The sequence below is a fragment of the Muntiacus reevesi genome, chromosome 13 (genome assembly GCF_963930625.1).
Source record: "Muntiacus reevesi chromosome 13, mMunRee1.1, whole genome shotgun sequence".
NCBI classification, from domain to species: domain Eukaryota; kingdom Metazoa; phylum Chordata; class Mammalia; order Artiodactyla; family Cervidae; genus Muntiacus; species Muntiacus reevesi.
Window position 1 is genome coordinate 5,694,062 of NC_089261.1, and position 13,003 is coordinate 5,707,064.

The 13,003-nt window shown below is 46.0% G+C and overlaps 1 protein-coding gene across 5 annotated transcripts in view; it reads left to right on the forward strand.

Annotated features, from left to right (window-relative positions):
• The window catches only part of CHEK2 (checkpoint kinase 2), a 38,115-nt gene that overhangs the window by 20,153 nt on the left and 4,959 nt on the right, over positions 1 to 13,003 (forward strand). For all 5 annotated transcript variants that reach the window (XM_065903905.1, XM_065903904.1, XM_065903907.1 and 2 more), the window contains 6 exons: positions 2,240 to 2,301; positions 4,537 to 4,636; positions 6,995 to 7,081; positions 8,022 to 8,185; positions 8,411 to 8,526; positions 9,511 to 9,596. In XM_065903905.1, the coding sequence (XP_065759977.1) occupies positions 2,240 to 2,301; positions 4,537 to 4,636; positions 6,995 to 7,081; positions 8,022 to 8,185; positions 8,411 to 8,526; positions 9,511 to 9,596 (615 nt within the window). The remainder of the gene's footprint in view (positions 1 to 2,239; positions 2,302 to 4,536; positions 4,637 to 6,994; positions 7,082 to 8,021; positions 8,186 to 8,410; positions 8,527 to 9,510; positions 9,597 to 13,003) is intronic.

Genomic DNA, 13,003 nt, shown 5'->3' on the forward strand with positions numbered 1-13,003 from the left:
GGAAATGGTTTGCTGACAGCCTGACCCCATGGCTGTGGAATCCATGACGAAACCATGGCCATCAGGACCCACCCTCGGTGGGTGCTTGTGTCTGTTATTGATGTTGATGGTATTAAACCGGACAGCGTATGAGTTCCCCCCGTGTGCCAGCTGCTCTGTTGAGTGTTGGTCCTAGGAAGATAAAGAAGACCGACTCATTGACTCAGCCCATGCAGTACCTGCTGACAGGCTTGTGTTGGGTGTCAGTTTCCACACAGATTAGTGCCACTGCAGGAAGTATAGATCCAAACTGTGCAAGTGGGGGGACTGCCCTGGTGGTCCCGTGGATAAGAATCTGCCATCCAGCGGACGCAGGTTTGATTCCTGGCTGGGGAGCTAAGACTCACATGCTACAGAGTGTGGTGTGGCAAAAAAAATCCATGGGAACTTTGAGCTGGGGCTTGATACCTGAGGCCAAGTGCGCCCAGAAGGCTGGATCACCAGGCTGGAGGGTAGTGTGAGCAAAGATGTGATGTGGGGAGAGAGCCTGGGGTGGATGGGGAGTTCTGTGGCCTGGAGAGGAGGAGAGGAGGATGTTTGGGACCGGCAGAAGGAGATGAGGCTGGGTGGTGGTGGGGGCAGGATGAGGCTGGGTCTGGAAGGGCTTGGTAATCCCTGCCGAGAGGTTGAATTGCAGCCTCTTCACATGCAAGGTGCTGAAGGATTTCTGTTTTCTTTTCTTCCCTCCTTCCCTTCTCTAACTCTTCTCCCTTTCTGCCTTAAAATAATTTAAAATTATATCATATTTGACACATGTAAAGTAATAAATGAAAGTGGTAAATTGAACCGGTTAAGATGAACACCTTTGAGCTTGCCATGAGTTTAAGAATGAAGAAACTTGATCATACTGTCGAATTTACTTCATACTCAAAAGTGTCTCGAGTCTCACCCTTTCCACTTGGCCTTGTGTTTCCAAGGTCCATCATGCTGGGGAAGGCGGTGGGGCGTCCATTCACCGCTGTCTAACAGTTCATTGTGGGGAGGTATCACTTCGGGGATTTTAATTAGTGATGGAAGGGATGAAATGTGCTTTGCAGGAAAATGCAAACCCACCCACTCTGGTAGGTTTTTGGTCTTTTTAATCGAAAATTGAAAAATGTAAAGTGAATAGATATGACAGTAAAAATCGAGATTTTGATGAAAAAATACAGTCTAAAAATCTTATTGCTCTCTTCCTTTTGATTGTCATAGCCAGAATCCTTTTCCCTGGTAGGTAAGAGTGTTTGTCCTTGACACTCACCGGTTCTTGTATCTACCCTGACCACTAGCTTTACTGTCCATCCTTTGTACTAGAAAAAACAATAGGGGTGTTATATGCCTTAAATGTACGATACTGTTCTCCCTTGTTGTTTAGCAGATGCACCCAGCATTGATCAGAGGTCACAGACTCTCAGCCACAAGTGTGTGTGTGTGTGTGTGTGTGTGTGTGTGTATGTGTATGTGTATCTCTCTCCTCCACCACACATGTGCTTTTGAATTCTTCTGAAACTAGCATTGCCATCTTGCTTGGAAAGTGGAGGACCTTGTCTCATGGGTTGCCCTGTGGTGCCAGGTGCGTTCGCTGATGGCCCTGCTGTCTGGCACCACGGCTGGGCTCCCCACCTGGGCTTGTTTACCTGTGCTCCTTGTCCGACTCCCAGGTTTCTTAGGTGTGCTTGCGTCCCTGTGCTCTGGGACGGGGAGGAGGAAGGCTGGGGAGAGACTGGCTTTCCACCCTTGGTGCCAGCGTCAAATGGACTGCTCCCTTGTCGGTTTGGTGGGGTGGAGAGCTTATTGTGTGTTCTCACAAAGGAGCCAGCCAAGTTAGGGTTCTGTCTCCTCCCCTGCGGGCTTCCCAGGTGGTGTGAGTGGTAAAGAACCCACCTGAGACTTTAGAGACGCAGGTTTGATCCCTGGATTGGGAAGATCCCCTGGAGGAGGGCATGGCAACCCACTGCAGTGTTCTTGCCTGGAGAATCCCATGGGCAGAGGAGCCTGGTGGGCTACAGTCCACGGGGTTGCATAGAGTCAGACTCGACTGAAGCGACTGAGGTCACAATGCGTGCTTCTCCCCTGCATGAACTTCAGAGAATCCCGAGGCAAGGACCAGAGGCTCTGGGCTTGGCCTCCTTGACACCTGGGGTGGGTGTCCCGAGTTCTGCTCTTGTAGTTTTCCTCTTGGGGAGCTTCTTAACTATTTTTTCTCTTTTCCCCCTTTTAGCCTTGTATCATCAAGATTAAAGACTTTTTTGATGCCGAAGATTATTATATTGTTTTGGAATTGTAAGTAGCAAACTTTTAAAAATTTGTTTCCATTTAAATGCTTATAAACCACCAAAGGGTCTAATGCTGGCCTGCATTTCTCATCCTGGGGACCCTCAGCGTATGTATGTGGGGAGTGGCCCGTAAAACGAGCACATGGGGTTAGTGTCAATTCTAAAAGCACTCTAGTGTTTCCAAAGGCAGGTGAATCTGAGTCCTGGGTTTGAAACCCACTCTGCTGATGCTGCTAAGTCACTTCAGTCGTGTCCGACTCTGTGTGATCCCATAGACGGCAACCCACCAGGCTCCCCCGTCCCTGGGATTCTCCAGGCAAGAACACTGTAGGGGTTGCCATTTCCTTCTCCAATGTGTGAAAGTGAAAAGTGAAAGTGAAGTCGCTCAGTCGTGCCCGACCCGCTGGACCACAGCCTACCAGACTGCTCCATCCATGGGATTTTCCAGGCAAGAGTACTGGAGTGGGGTGCCATTGCCTTCTCCAACTCTGCTGTTGACTAGCTGTCTGCCCATGGGTTTGTTGACTTCACCTGTCTGAGTCTCATATTCCTAGTGTTAAGTAATGAGAGCTCCCTGTGCAGTCATGAGGATCAAGTGCTCTGAGGGCTGGAAGGCCTGCAGCAGAGCACGTGGCATGCTTGGCGCTCAAACACAGGTGCATGTTACTACTCTGAAATAGCCTGGGTGGCCCTTCTTGCTCAGGGTCTCTGTGAGGGTGACACCTGAGTGTCTTTCAGATGCTGCTTTACCTGCAGGTTTCCTTGGTGTGATTAAAATCGCCTGCTGTCTCATTCCTGAAAGAGGCCTGCCTTGGTGTCCATTCTGCATAAGTGTGCAGTGTTTCTGGGACCGGCCATCATGGCAGACAGGCTGGGCCTGACCCCTGAGTGGCCAACAGTGGCTGTGCTGGCTGACCATAAAGATTATAAAGTAAACAGCAGGCCAGTCATAGTGCCAGGAGAGACTGGATGGCCCTTGAAATGCTTGAGGGAATATCTGTTGCTATGAAATAGGAGATTATTATCTGACTGGATCTCATTAAAACAGTTTGGGACTTCCACGGTGACCCAGAGGCTAAGACTCCCAAGGCAGGGTGCCCGGGTTCAATTCCTGGTCAGGGAACTAGATTCCACATGTTGCAATGAAGATTGAAGATCCTTCATGCTGCAACTAAGACCTGACTCAGTTAGATAAATTTTTTTTTTTTCAGTTAGATAAATTTAAAGAAATAGTTTAATAATAGTTGTAATAATACAATAACAGTAACTGATACTAATGAGACAATATGAGCCAAAACCTGCTGTAAGCACTTCCCTGGGATTGACTTGTGTAATCTGCATAACTGTCATCCAGGTTACATACAAGTTAGTGGTGAGTTGTAGTAGTGAAGTCGTTCAGTCGTGTCTGACTCTTGCGACCCCATGGACTGGGGCCTACCAGGCTCCTCTGTCTTTGGGATTTTCCAGGCAAGAATACTGGAGTGGATTGCCATTTCCTTCTCCAGGGGATCTTCCCGACTCAGAGATCGAACCTGAGTCTCCTGGATTGTAGGCAGGTGCTTTTACTCTCACCAGGGAAGTCACATAAGTGAAAAAGTCACATAAGTCACATAAGTGAAGTGGTGAGTTAGTTATTGTCTTTAGTTCTACTTTATAGAAATGGGAACTGAATTGCAGAGGGACTGGATAATCTGGCCAAGCATCTCCACTGTGCCAGATGCTTTACCTACAGCAGTTAATCTCTTAATTTTTACAGCAGCCATCAAGGTAGGTGAGGTTTTATCCGCATTTTTTTGAATGGGTTTAGAAACAAGTTCAGAGAGGTTGCATAAGTCGCCCCAGGTCGCACAGCTGGGAGGTGGTGGCGCTGAAATTCAGACCCAGTTGTCAGGTCATAGGCTCCTGCTTTCTCCTCGACACCAGTCTCGGAACCACCTGGGTGCACAATAAAAATGCAGACCCCGGGGGTCCGCCTCCAGTCTACTGCATCGGATTTCCTGAAAGCTCCCCCAGCGTGCCCAGTGCCCACCACTCTCTTCCCCCCGCTTTCCTTGCTCCTGTTTCCGACGGACAAGTCTTTATTGTGAATGCGGCTTATTGCCTCATTGCCTTGACAAATGGGAGCCGAGAGTGGATAAACCGCTTTGCTTGTCTTGACGAGTTTGTTTGGTTTGTGTTGTTATCTTCCCCCCAGTGAGTTTCCCTCTAGGAACGAACCCCCTGCTTTGCCTGTGTGTTTCAGGATGGAAGGAGGGGAGCTATTCGACAGGGTGGTGGGGCACAAGCGCCTGAAAGAAGCCACGTGCAAGCTCTATTTTTACCAGATGCTCCTGGCTGTGCAGGTAAGAGGCCCTTGGTGCTTTTGACAGCTTTCTTTTAGGTGAGTTACTCTCCGAGTTGGCAGAAAATGGGGACCAGGGATAAAAACCCAGAGAGCAGAGTCTGTGTGTGGGTTGTTCTGTTCTTGGCAAAAACACCCCACCCCTTTGACTCAGATGAGAAAGTTTTTGCTGTGAAGTTTAGAAAAAAAAAAAAGAAAGAAGGAAGTTAAAGAAATAAACACATGGTCCCACATGGCTTCTCTTTAGCTAGGAGGTTTTTCTGGAGGGCAGGGATCTCTGCTGTGTCTGGTCCTTGCAGAAATCCCCCTTACCTCTGGGGCAGGGGTGAGGAGGCAGCTGGGCAGGTGTGAGGATGGATCACTCCCCTGTGGCATAGTGCTAGGGGTTTCCTTCATCTGTAGCATCCTGTTTTGTTTTTTTTTTTTTCTCCATTTAATTTTAATTGGAAGATAATTGCTTTACAATGTTGTGTTGGTTTGTCATACATCAACATGAATCAGCCATAGGTATACACACGTCCCCTTCCTCTTGAATCTCCCTCCCAGCCCCTGTAAGTTGTCCCAGAGCACCAGACTGACCCCCCTATGCTATACAGCAACTTCCCATTAGCTATCTGTATCCAACCAGTCCCTTCTAAAGGAAATCAGTCCTGAATATTCATTGGAAGGACTGATGCTGAAGCTGAAACTCCAATACTTTGGCCACCTGATGCGAAGAACTGACTCATTGGAAAAGACCCTGGTGCTGGGAAAGACTGAAGGTGGGAGGAGAGGGGGACGACAGAGGATGAGATGGTTGGATGGCATCACCGATTCAGTGGACTTGAGTCTGAGTAAACTCCAGGAGCTGGTGATGGACCGGGAGGCCTGGCATGCTGTAGTCCACGGGGTTGCAAAGAGTCGGACATGACTGAGCCACTGAACTGAGCTGAACTTACACATGGTAATGTGTTTTTTTCAGTGCTGCAGCAGGCACACGGGCAGGCATGTATATTGCCTTCTCTTCAGTATTCGGGGCAGGTGTTGGGGAGAATGGCTGATGGCACCCTGCATGCTTCAAAGAATATCACCCTTTCTCAACCCAGATGTTGTGGGGACCCACCAAGGTCTCTTCCCTTGAGAATGTTCCTCTGTGTAAGAAACACAGGGATTGGGAGCAGCTGTTGTACTGAGTGAGGCTTGAGGGAGGTTTTCCAGGGGCTGGTCTACCTGGGTGCCCAGCCTGGGGGTTTCACCAGGTCACTTTCTCAGTGTTTTAGAGGTATTTTGCTCTAGGTCAGAGGGATATCCAGAGAAACCTGAAGCCCATAAACACCTAACCAGTGATTTAAATTTTTTAAATTTTTTAAAATTTAGCTTTTAATTGAAGGATAATTGCTTTATAGAATTGTGTTGGTTTCTGCCAAACATCACTTTTCGGCCGTTTGGTTAAGATCACGTGTAGTATCTGCTCTTATCAATCTAACCAGTGTTTTACTCTCTTCATGGTTTGTGGTGGTGGTTTAGTTGCCAAGTTGTGTCCAACTCCTGCGGCCCTATGGACTGTAGCCCGTCAGGGTCCTTTGTCTGTGGAATTTCCCAGGCAAGAATGCTGAAGTGGGGTGCCATTTCCTTCTCCAGGGGATCTTCCCGACCCAGGGATTGAACCTGGGTCTCCTGCATTGCAGGCAGATGCTTTATCAACTGAGTCACCTGGGACCCAGGTGGTTTGCTCCCAACCTTTTACCAAGAATATTAAGGTGAATTGAATACAGATCAGTGGACTTGGGAAATTCTTTTTTTCCTAAAGGAATATATGACTTGGTATATAAAAATGAGTACACAGAGAAACATCATTCTATTTATGATGTTTAGAAACCATTCTATTTCAGTCATCAAGTTTTCATCAAGTTTTCAAAGACTGATCTTGCATCAAGGAACATGTTAACTCTAGGTGTTCAGATAATTTACATATGTGTACTTTATAGAGTCCCCTTAAAAATATTCTCAGAAGTGGAATCAACAAATACACTCTTCTGATAGAATTTTTATAGTTTAAATAGTCCCCAAATATTTTATGTCACCTGTTGCATTTTTATTATTGAAACTGACATCTTCTATTTCTGCTAACGTGAAGGAATAGTTATTATCTTGAAGAGTGAAATTAAAGGTCTACTGTCATAAGTTGCCTTTTTCTACTTTTTAAAGATTTTCTTGCAAACAAATTTGTAAATAGTAGTCTATTTATCCAGTGGTTTTCTATGATTTGGGAGAGAATGTGGCTGTAAAGTGACTTGCCGCTTCAGCCAGCCATAAGATGTGTGTGTGTCTGTCTCACGTACCTACTCCGTAAATCTAAGGGTTACTCCTCTCTGTGTAGTACCTTCATGAAAATGGCATTATACATCGGGACTTAAAGCCAGAGAATGTCCTACTGTCATCCCCAAAAGAGGACTGCCTTATAAAGGTAAGAAATTTATGCTCTGTATGTGGCCACTCCAGTAGATTTCTGTTCAGAAACTGTTTTCAAATTCATCAAGTAAAAAGTGGGAGCCTAAAAAGGTAAGGAATTTGACATTTCCATTCTTAGCCGTTCTTTCAGCATCCAGGTGGTATTGCTCCAGTGAAGATGCAAATGAGCACTTACTGAGTTCCATGTGTACAAGCCACTTTCATCTTCAGAGAGAGGAGGGAAGGGTCTAGATGGGAGAAACACATCCCCTGGCTTCCTCTGTCTAAGATAGTACTTCCCAAGCCTGGCTTCATTTGAGAATCCCCTGTTGATTTAGAGGCAAAAAAAACCACAACAAAACCCAAACAAAAACATGACACCAAGCCTGCACCTTAGAATTGCTGTCGGTGGCCCCCAGGTGAAGTATTTTTCCCCAGCTCCTCAGCATTACCATTTGCAGCCAACATTGAAAAACTGGGGTCTAAGAAGAATCAGGAATAACTAGACTTCTAGAGTGTCTGTTAAGGGTTATTAGCCTTTTGTAAGGTTACAGAGAATACAGATCTAAGTTGGGAGAAAATCTGAGCCTTCAAGTTCCTTGGCTCAGGAATTTTCATTTAAGCAAAATTAAATAACTTGCAAGATTTAAAATCACCTTACCAGGGCTCTCTTTGGGGTCCAGTGGCTAAGACTCTGTTCTTCCAATGCAGGGGCCCGGGGTTTGATCCCTTGTCGGGGAACTAGATGCCACAACTAAAACTCAGCACAGCCAAATAAATAAAAATATTAAAAAAAAATTACCTTACGAAGACAAGAATGTATAGAGTCTAGATTAACAGTGGTATGAACCATAGGCTAGGAACTATTGTAACCTTCATGTCTTTTTTGAATTGGCAGACTATGTTACTTTTTATTTCATGACATTAAAAGAGATGCCCTTTTGTCCTTGTTTTAGATTACTGATTTTGGGCAGTCCAAGATTTTGGGGGAGACCTCTCTGATGAGAACCTTATGTGGTACCCCCACCTACCTGGCTCCAGAGGTTCTTAATTCCTTTGGAACTGCGGGATATAACCGTGCTGTGGACTGCTGGAGTTTAGGAGTTATTCTTTTCATTTGGTAAGAAAAAGTTTTTATCGCTTCAGACTGTGGTTGGTGGTATTAAGGTGAAATCAGGAATGTGTCCAGTTAGAGAGCTTGTGTTTAATTTAGGTCACTTTATTTGGACCATTGATTTAAAACAATACCTGATTTTTCATTATGCTGAAAAAAAAATCGATATATCTGAATGCCACTGAGAATGCCACTTGATTTCTTTTCCTTTCTCTCTCTACCAATATGAAGCCTCAGTGGGTATCCACCTTTCTCTGAGCATAAAACTCAAGTGTCATTGAAGGATCAGATCACCAGTGGAAAATACAACTTCATTCCCGAAGTCTGGGCAGAGGTCTCAGAGAAGGGTATGGATACGAAAGAATTCAGAATTTGTGGTTTACTAAGATGTATGTGTGCGGTGATGGGAGTCTATTGTCAAATTCTGTGATGTTTTCTCCTGTCGATCTTGTTCTTATTTTCTGTTAGTTTTTGCACCATTTTAGAGGCCAAGGAAGTTATTGGGAACTTGGGCTGCAGAGCCAGACTGATGTACTTTTTAGCTTTGTGACCTTAGGCAAGTTACTTAACATCTCTGGGTCTCCTTTTTGTTAATTTCTAACCCTGTAATGTACTCACTGTGCCTGGTATCTATTTAAGGGTGCAAAATAATGGGTAACTTTTTAGTTACAAGGTCTCCTTTGAAGTAGTAAGCACAGCAAAAGCTAAATGTAACTTGTTATTCTGTGTTTTAGAACTTAAAAGGGTAACTTTGTAATTCTCAAAAGAAAAAGTAGAAAACTGAAACTAAATGTCAAACAATGTAACACAGATGATTGTGCTAAGTGTCAGAACATCTGATGAATAACACTGTTGCAATAATATACAGCCAGCCTCCACTTGTTGCTGGACAGTCCAGCTTTGTTTCTGCCAAGCCTGCGATTCCTAGGAGAGAGCTCTCCCTGGCTGAGGAACTGTCTCCGCCACTCCATGGGTCTCAGAGAGAGTTGGCTGAACATCCTGACTGTTTTAGAACCGGGGGAAGTTCAGCTTTAATTAGTTTGAATTTGAGTCCAGTAGGGGGACCAGGAACAGAGAGTTAAGAAGTTGTGATATCTGAGCAGGGAGCCATGGGGACCGTCATGGCATTCCTGGTGTTCTAAAGTCCGGACAAATACCGAAAGTGGGGAGGACTAGGGGGCCCTGCTCGCTGTGTCTGCTGACTCACTGTGACCTCAGCCCCTCTCTCCTCTTTCTGGATGTTGGCCTGTGATTCTGGCACACTCTCATTTTGTTGATTTAATGTTTTTATCCTTCTCACTGTGGTTTGCCAAATTATCTTACTGCTTCAGCTCTGGATCTCGTCAAGAAGTTGTTGATAGTGGATCCAAAGGCGCGTTTTACGACGGAAGAGGCTTTAAGACACCCGTGGCTTCAGGTGTGTATGGGGCAGTGGCTGCCCGCCTGAAATACCCGGGAACCCTGAACTGTGCCCGCGAGATGGGGAAGAGGATGAAAACGCACGTTTGTTTGGTTGGGTCTGTTTAATGCCATTTTTCAACACTGAGCTGTAGGCGGGTGGAGGTGCATGTTTACGTCTGTGGCTGTGAGTGTGGGCATGTCTTGCGTTTGCGTGCAGCCTTTACAGCCTGACTTGGATGAACAAGCTCTCCTATGGCCTATCCTGGTTCCGCTCTTCTTCTCCGAGTCTGCAGTTCAGCTGTGTTCTGTTCTGTTCCTTTGAGAGGAGGCTGTAGCTCCGAACCTCCACCCCGGCTGCGTCCTTCGCTTCTCTCACACCCCTCACCTCAGACAGATGGGATGAGCTGCGTCCTCGCCATCTTCAACCTTAGATCATGGAAACGGTGGTGGGAGGAGGGGAGCAACCTCGTGCGGGGAGAACCTGGCTGTTTCTTAAGCCCAAGTGATTGTGTATGAGGGGGTCCTGCTTCCTGTTCATGGTGAGCAAACATGCTCTTAGCAGATTGTCACCTGCGCCTTTCAAGTCTGCATTACCTCTGTGTCCCTGCTGGGGGTTGTGGCTCCCATTAGATTATGCATTGACTTCATTCAAGCTACTGGAGTTGGAAGCCCTTTGTGCCTTTGCTGGGCTAGTCTTTGGTTTTAGAATTCACTACAGCCTTGGGCAGGCTCTCTGACAGATGCCAGGCCTGTGTAGTGGAGTTCCTTTCAGCACAGCCAGCCATACCCCTTTCTGTTAACTTGCATTTGGTCTCTGTTACTTGTGGGGATGGATGGGGGACTTAACCAGGTTGCTTGAGCTGGAGGCTCAGATACTCTGGGAATTTCTAGTCCAGGAACTCCTGGGGCCATCCAGTCTCAGCACTGTGCTTCTGGGGCTCTGGGAAGACTGTCCTTATTCTTTCTGTCTTCCAACCCTCAGCTCAGGCCAGCTCAGGTTGAGAACAAGAAATCCCTACAATAAAAAAAAAGTTGATGTATATGTTTGGGATGTTGCCCTGGAAACAGCAGTCCCCCCCCCCCCACCCCCGCCTCCCCCCCAGGAGAAAAAAAATCTGTCAGATGATTTAGCACTTAATAGACCACACAGATTTGAAACTGCAGGACCCTAGAGAAAAGGAATTTGGAAACAAAGGGTGCCTTTGCATGTGGGGACTTAATTTTGATGAAAAAGAAAAACATTCCTCTTGGCTCTTTTCATATGCCTTAATAGGGAAACTCCTGGGGGCCAGATATGGAGGTGGAGGAGCTGTTAGTCTTGAAAAAAACAGAGCTTGCCACTTAGGCCTGGGAACAGGATTTACATCCACCCCAAATGTACAAACAAGCGTAGCCTATTTTTCTTTAACTTTTTGTCTCAAAAGAAAATCGTTGTTAACATCCAAGGAAAAGGTGAAGTTCAGCCCTGCCACAGGGGTCTCACTTGAATACTCTTTTGTCCATGTTTTATTTTTCCAGCAAAAGGTGGAGTGAACATTCAATGGGAACAAGGATGCTGACTGCCCACATAAATCACCTGTTAGTGACAGTTTAGGTTTTATTTTGGGAAAGTCAGCATTTTTTGAAGAAACTAAGTGATTTTGTGGATCTGGCACTGGACTGTTTGTCCAAAGAATATGAATCTTGTCATTCTTTCTTGTCATTAACAGTGTTCAGTTTAGGGATGCATGTATCTTTTTGAGTTGTGGGTGTGTGCACACTCAGTTGTGTCCTACTCTTTGTGGCCCCATGGACTTTGGCCTGCCAGACTCCCCTGTCCATGGAATTTCCCAGGCAAGAATACTGGAGCGGTTGCAGTTTCCTACTCCAGGGAATCTTCCTGACCCAGGGATCGAAACCAAGTCTCTTACATTTCCCGCATTGGCAGGCGGATTCTTGCCTTGTACAGATATATGCCCAGGAGTGGGAGTGCTGGCGCATATAGCAACTATTTTTAGTTTTTTGAGGAGCCTGCATACTATTTTCCATAGTGGCTGCTCCAGTTTATATTCCTGCCAACAATGTGGGAGGGTTCCCTTTTCTGCACACCCTCTCCAGCATTTATTATTTATAGACTTTTTAATGATGGCCATTCTAACCTGCATGAGGTGGTACCGCATTGTACTTTTGATTTGCATTTCTCTAGTAATTAGCCACATGGAGCATCTTTTGATGTGCCTGTTGGCCATCTGTATGTCTTCTTTGGAGGAAATACCTATTTAAGTGTTTTCCTCATTTTTTGACTGAATTTTTGTTGTTGTTGTTGTTATTATCGAGTTGTATGAGCTGTTTGTATGTTTTGGAAATTAAGCCCTTGTCGCATCATTTGCAAATATTCTCTCCCAGTTCATAGGCTGTCCTTCAGTTCTGTTCATGGTTTCCTTTGCTGTTCAGAAGCTTGTAAGTTTGATAAGGTCACATTCATTTATTTTTGCTTTTATTTCTATTGCTTTGGGAGACTAACCTAAGAAAACATCAGTACAATTTATGTCAGAGAATGTTTTGCCTATATTCTCTTCTAGGAGTTGTATGGTGTCATGTCTTATATTTAAGCTAAGAACCTCATTTTAACTTAATTATCTGTGCAAAGGCCCTGTCTCCAAGTAGTCACAATACTGGGGGTTGGACTTCAACATGTAAGTGGGGAAAGGGGGAGGGGATACAATTCAGTCATAACTCACACAATTCAGTCATAACAACAATTCAGTTGCCATAACGATGGGTGAATAGCATTTTCAACATTGATTGAGCCCCTCTGATACAGAGGCCCCTGTGCTTATTACGGTGCCTGGCGCCCAAGGGTCTTCATAAATTGTTTGTTCACTGGGTGAAAGAGAGAGATGGGTGGGTGGGTGGGCAGGAAGGCACAGGGGGCGTTCCCGGTGGAAGCTGTGAGCAGGTGTAGGAGGAAATAGGGGTGGACCTTTGAGGGTGGCCTTGCCCGAGAAGTGAGATCCTAGAGGAGAGTGTGGATGAACTTGGTGCTTGGACAATGCGGAGCTACACTCAATAAACAGAGTGATGGAAGCAGGAGATTCTGGCTGCTAAATGCAGAGGATGAGATGTTTGGATGGCATCACTGACTCAATGGACCTGAGTTTGAGTAAACTCCGGGAGTTGGTGATAGACAGGGAGGCCTGGCCTGCTGCAGTCCGTGGGGTCACAAAGAGTCGGACACGACTGAGCGACTGCACTGAACTGACATGTAGAACAGGTAAACTGATCCTTGTGCACTAAGTTTTCTGCAGTCAAATTGCTGAATGTTGAAGGCCTTCACTCCTCGGTTCTTCCTCCCCCGCGCCCCCCATGGTGCACTATGTATGCCAGTACATAGTGGGAGGAGTAGGGGAGGGCTGGGACGGGAAGGTACACGGGGATTTGGAA